The sequence below is a fragment of the Rhincodon typus genome, unplaced genomic scaffold, assembly GCF_021869965.1.
Source record: "Rhincodon typus isolate 14 unplaced genomic scaffold, sRhiTyp1.1 hic_rhity00003708, whole genome shotgun sequence".
NCBI classification, from domain to species: domain Eukaryota; kingdom Metazoa; phylum Chordata; class Chondrichthyes; order Orectolobiformes; family Rhincodontidae; genus Rhincodon; species Rhincodon typus.
The window spans coordinates 4,892-11,130 of NW_025969346.1; the positions used below are offsets into that span (position 1 = coordinate 4,892).

Below are 6,239 nucleotides of genomic sequence, written 5' to 3' on the forward strand. Positions count from 1 at the left end.
TTCTGAACTCCTGTACCTTTGTACTTGAGGACAAGTCTAACCCTAAATCCAAATACCATCCCATGTCCCTCTTGTCTGGTTCAGTCAAACCTACATCCACCACATTTCCAGTGAATTCCACACCCTGACTACTCACTATATGAAAAGGCTTTTCTTTTCCTTCCTATCATCCTTTTGCTTTCATTGTATGTCCCTTCAAATCTATGCCCCCACCCCCCTCTCCTGTTCATGTTTCTTTTCTAAGTGGGAACAGCTTCTCTCTACCCTCTCTATCCAACCCGCTCATCCTAATTGCCCAGTTAAGACTCAACCACAATCTCTGTGGGTCTGGAGTCACATGTAGGCCAGACCAGGTAAGGATGGCAGTTTCCTTCCCTAAAGGACATTAGTGACCCAGATGGGTTTTTCCCGACAATCGGCAATGGGTTCATGGTCGTCGTTAGACTCTTAATTCCAGATTTTTCCTGAAATCCACCATCTGTCCTGGCAGGATTCGAACCCAGGTCCCCAGGACGTTATCTGGGTCTCTGGATTAACAGTCTGGTGATAATCCCACTAGGCCATTGCCTCCCCGCATCAATCTCTCCCCAGAAGCCTGGAAATTTATTTATCCCAAGTAGCTGTCCAATTGAAACCATTCATGGTTCGCTGCTCCCATCTGCCTCAGACCCAGCGATTTCTGGCGTATTCCCACTCACTGCCTGTAAACACTCTTCCTCCCCTTTTCCCTTCTGTGTCCCTCCTCCAGAACCTTAAATCTATTCCTCCCCCCAGACCCCTACCAATAGGAGCAGCTTTCCCTCAACTTTCTAACCCAAACTTGCCAAGATCTTGATCAGATATCCCCGGCCCCCTCTTCCACTCTCCCTTTCCCAACTGACAATCTTCTTTGCCCCAGAGAAAACACCCTCATCTTGCAGCTAAATCTCCGTCATTCCTGAAATCCGGTGAATCTGCTCTGCACCCCTTCCCTCCCCACCCACCCCACCCAGCCTCGGTCCTTTCCAATTGGCGACCAGAACAGAACGCCATTCCTCTTCTGTTCATTTCTATTCCCGCTGCCTGATGAGACCTCCCTTGGAAACTAACAGAAATGCTGGCAAAATAATTTCAACTCTCCCCCACCTCAGACAGGTCTGAGGACAGCTAAGCGGGTACCAATATTCATGAAGGTGAGGGGCAAGGGACGGACCAGGAAATTACAGGCCGGTTGGTCTAACCTGGGGTGGGTGGGGAACCTGTTAGAGGCATCTCTGAGGGACAGAATCAATCTGCACTTGGAGAGGCAGGGGTTAATCAAGCACTGTCATTGGTTAATGGGAGGTCATGTTTGACCAACTTCTCAAAGTCGTCTCCAGATGAGGGCTACGCATCCAACGTAATTGACTTGGACTTTAGCAAGTCTTTTGATAAGGTCCCATGGGGGAGAATGATAGCGAAGGTTGGTGTTCATTGGATCCAAGGAAAATTGCCAGATTGGATTCGGAATTGGCTGAGAGGCAGGTGATGGCTGAGGAGCTGGAAGAAGAGGACCTCATTTTCCGTTTGGGAACTCTACAGCCTTCTGGACTCAATATCGAGTCTGACCATTTTAGGGCTTCAGGCACCTTCTCCTTTGTCCCTACCCCAAGCCCCACACACCAGGCCTTGTCACTGTATGGAGACAGTAGGAACTGCCGTTGCTGGAGAATCTGAGATACCAAGGTGTAGAGCTGGATGAACACAGCAGGCCAAGCAGCATCAGAGGAGCAGGAAAGCTAACGTTTCAGGTCTGGATGCTTCTTCAGAAGATTTTCTGAATCCTGGCTTGATTTTCTGAAGAAGGGTCCAGACCTGAAACGTCAGCTTTCCTGCTCCTCTGATGCTGCCTGGCCTGCTGTGTTCATCCAGCTCCACACTGTGTTATCTCTTGTCATCATATGGTCTGCTATTACACACAACCCATCATTAGCCACTAATTGTCCTCATTCATTCTCCTAACCGAATCGTTACCCACTCCTTTGTCTGTTCAACTGTTCTTCTCTCTCTTTGGGCTCTATCCCCACCTATCTTTTACTCCTTATTCATCTCCCCCACCCCATCCTCTGCATATAAACCAACATTTTCCTTGTTACTAACAGTTCTGAGGAAGGGAAGGGTCACCAGACCCGAAATGTTAACTCTGATTTTTTTTTCTTCACAGATGCTGCCAGACCTGCTGAGCTTTTCCAGCAACTTCTGTTTTTATCTGTGATAGTTGAGGGGTCTTGGCCTCTTCTGGAGACTGTGTGCAGTCCTGGTCACCCAGTTATAGGAAGGATATTATTAAGCTGGACAGGGTTCAGAAGAGATTTACCAGGATGTCGCCGGGTTTGGAGGGTTTGAGATTTTTCACAGGACTTTGTTCACTGGAACGAAGGAGGCTGAGAGGTGACCTTATAGAGGTTTATAAAATCATGAGGGGTACAGATTGGGTTAATGGTAGGTGTCTTTTCCCTAGGGCGGGTTATTTCAAAACTAGAGGGCTCATTTTTTAAGGTGAGAGGAGAGAGATTTAGAAAAGACATAAGGGGCAAATTTTTTACACAGAGGGCAGTTTGCTTGTGGAATGAGCTTCCAGAGGAAGTGGTGGATGCAGGTACAGTTACAACGTTTAAAAGACACTTGGATGACTACACGAATAAGAAACGTTTGGAGGGATATGGGCCAGGAACAGGTGAGTGGGACTAGTTTAATTTGGGATTATGGTCGGCACGAACTGGTTGGGGCGAAGGTCTGATTCTGTGTGACTCTCTCCCGAAACCCTTCTGCCTCTCATTCTTTAAAAATCCAATGTTTTGATCAACTTTGAGTCCCCACCACATTATTTTCTGACGGGGCTTAGTTTGATAACTGCCTCTGTAAAGAACTTGAGGAGATTTTTACAGCCTTACAGGGGCTACATAATTGCAGAATTTTGTTGTTGTGGTTGCATCAGGAATACTCAATCAGAAGGCACAGTGAATCTACAAAAGCCAGCTTTGATTGTACCTCAAAGCCCAGAATGTACAGATCAAGCAGCCAAAAAGTAACACACCTAGTAGAACAGAGATGGCTGAAGTGACATTTAAAATTAACTGGAATCTCTGTGGATCACAGCATCGAATATTTCTCCTTATGTCTATAGTTGATTCACCTGAATCAGAGAATCAACAGATGAGGAGCAACATTGTGAGTTATTTGGAGAAGTACATGAAGAGGAAATGTTTGGAGGGATATAGGCTGGGAACAGGCAAGTGGGACTAGTGTAGTTTGGGATTATGGTCAGCATGGACTAATGGGACTAGATTAGTTTAGTTTTAGTTTCCAAACCCATGGCCACTTCCATCTAGAAGGACAAGGGGCAGCAGATACATGGGAACACCAGCCCCCTGCAAGTTCCCCTCCACTCCCCATCCTGACCAGGAAATATATCCCCGTTCCTTCAGTGTCGCTGGGTCAAAATCCTGGAATTCCCTCCCCTAAAGGACATTGTGGGTCAACCCACAGCACATGGGGACTGCAGCGGTTCAAGAAGGCAGCTCACCCCCACCTTCTCAATGTGGGGGAACTAGGGACAGGGCAGTAAATGCTGGGCCCAGGCAGCCCACTTGCTGTGAGTGAAGAAAAGGAACTCCCTCTCTTTCCTAACTGCACAAAATGTGATCTGAACAAACCTCTGAATAATTGCAGTAAGATAGCCGTACTCATGTGTTCATGTCATAAAGGCAAACATACCTCCTTAATTACTCGCTGCACCTTTATAACCTTGAGTGACACATCAGCAAGGAACTAAACATAGTGGTGTATCTGCTGCCCCTTGTCCTTCTGGATGGAAGTGGTCATGGGTTTGGAAGGCTCTGCCTGAGGATCTTTGGTGAATCTCTGCAGCGCATCTTGTAGATGGTACACACTGCTGCTACTGAGCGTCGGTGGGGGGAGGGAGTGGGATGTTTGTGGATGTGGTGCCAATCGAGTGGGGGCTGCTTTGTCCTGGATGGTGTCCAAATTGTGATAGGTTTTGGATGGCTCTGCAGTCATTAAACAAGTAGATAGCATTTTGGATTTGCAGAGGTGTGTCTAGGATCTTGTACTTCGAGATAGCTGCAATAAACTCGCCAGTGAGAAAATGATTAATGTTTAACCTATTGTTTTGTAAAGTTGGCTTGTTTCTGCTATTTTCACACATTCGCAGCAAAGACAACAGGGAAGTAACTGAGCACAACATGTCTACCGCTGTTTGGTATCTGCTCCAGTCTGTTTCCAGGCGAGGCCTTGTCAAAGTCAAGCCTGGGACTAGATTTTGTCACAATGCGCTCCAAGGCAAGGCCTCTCTGTCTGCCTCTGCACTCAGCAAGCGGTATTCCCAACAGGCTGCAAAGGCTGAAGGTTTAATCTTCCGACAGGTAGGATTCAGATCCAGGCAGCTGTGGCCAGGAATACGGCGCGTCACGAATCAACAGAGACAGAGAGAAGACGGACAGAAAGATGCAGACAGAAAAAGAGAGAGAAAGCGAGCGGGAGATGGACACAGACAGAGAAACAGAAAGAGAGAGAGAGACTGAGACAGAAAAGAAACAGAAAGTAAAAAATAGACAGACAGAGAGAGGGAAACAGATGCAGAGACAGAGAGAGAGAGACAGAGACAGGAAAAGAGGGGCAAACAGAGAGGAACAGACGCTGTGAGATAACGCAGTTTATATGAGGACATTTAAAGGTCAAAACTGATAAAGATTTGGACAATCCCTCAATCTTCTGTTAAATAGTGGCAATGGGACCTTTTAACTTGGTTTAATGCCTCACTGGAAATATTCACCACCTCTGACCGTGCAGCGCTCCCTCAGCACTGACCCTCCGACAGCGCAGCGCTCCCTCAGCACTGACCCTCCGACAGTGCGGCGCTCCCTCAGCGCTGACCCTCCGACAGCGTGGCGCTCCCTCAGCGCTGACCCTCTGACAGCGTGGCACTCCCTCAGCGCTGACCCTCCGACAGCGCGGCGCTCCCTCAGCGCTGACCCTCCGACAGCGCGGCGCTCCCTCAGCACTGACCCTCCGACAGCGTGGCGCTCCCTCAGCGCTGACCCTCCGACAGCGTGGCACTCCCTCAGCGCTGACCCTCCGACAGCGCGGCGCTCCCTCAGCACTGACAGTGGCTGTGTTTTGACCCTGGATAATGGACTCATGACACTTTAATGTGACTCACACTGGGAGCGTCCTGAGCCAGAGCTACGAGCTGCCTGTTCCATCATGCGTTGTATTAACTGTACAGTAACTAGCAGCAAATGATGTCCAGATCTCCAGTGCCAGACAGGAGTTTATCATCCTGTGTTCCCCACTTTGTGTACCTTACACATACAGGTACACTTACCTGTGCACACGCTGACAAATACCTGAATTCTTTCGACAGTGTATCTCAACTCATCATTCTTCCTTCAAACTATCTGACCATTTCAGCTCTTTGAGAAGATCAGCTCTACTTACACCTATCTTTTGGCTGACTCCCAGAGTAAGGAAGCTGTTATCATTGACCCAGTGATTGAGGAAGTTAATCGCGATGTGAAATTGATTGAGGATCTGGGTTTGAAACTGCTTTACGCAGGTAAGTCAATGCGAGTGAACAAATAAAGCATAGTCTCTGAAGCTGCCCAACACTCCCAGGGACAGGGACAGCACGGGGTTACATACAGAGCAAAGCTCCCTCTGCACTGTCCCCCATCAAACACTCCCAGGTCAGGGACAGCACGGGGTTAGATACAGAGCAAAGCTCCCTCTACACTGTCCCCCATCAAACACTCCCAGGGCAGGGACAGCACGGGGTTAGATACAGAGCAAAGCTCCCTCTGCACTGTCCCCCCATCAAACACTCCCAGGTCAGGGACAGCACGGGGTTAGATACAGAGCAAAGCTCCCTCTACACTGTCCCCCCATCAAACACTCCCAGGATAGGGACAGCACGGGGTTACATACAGAGCAAAGCTCCCTCTACACTGTCCCCCACCAAACACTCCCAGGACAGGGACAGCACGGGGTTACATACAGAGCAAAGCTCCCTCTACACTGTCCCCCACCAAACACTCACAGGACAGGGACAGCACGGGGTTACATACAGAGCAAAGCTCCCTCTACACTGTCCCCCATCAAACACTCACAGGGACAGGGACAGCACGGGGTTAGATACAGAGTAAAGCTCCCTCCACACTGTCCCCCATCAAACACTCCCAGGGCAGGGACAGCACGGGGTT

General features: G+C 48.9%; 1 protein-coding gene across 1 annotated transcript in view; it reads left to right on the forward strand.

The window, feature by feature from the left end:
* The first annotated feature begins 4,083 nt into the window (after positions 1–4,083).
* LOC109925668 (persulfide dioxygenase ETHE1, mitochondrial-like) overlaps positions 4,084–6,239 on the forward strand; it is a 5,922-nt gene continuing 3,766 nt past the window's right edge. The window contains exons 1-2 of the mRNA XM_048593738.1: positions 4,084–4,403; positions 5,452–5,596. Of these exons, the coding sequence (XP_048449695.1) occupies positions 4,134–4,403; positions 5,452–5,596 (415 nt within the window). The 5' untranslated portion in view covers positions 4,084–4,133. The remainder of the gene's footprint in view (positions 4,404–5,451; positions 5,597–6,239) is intronic.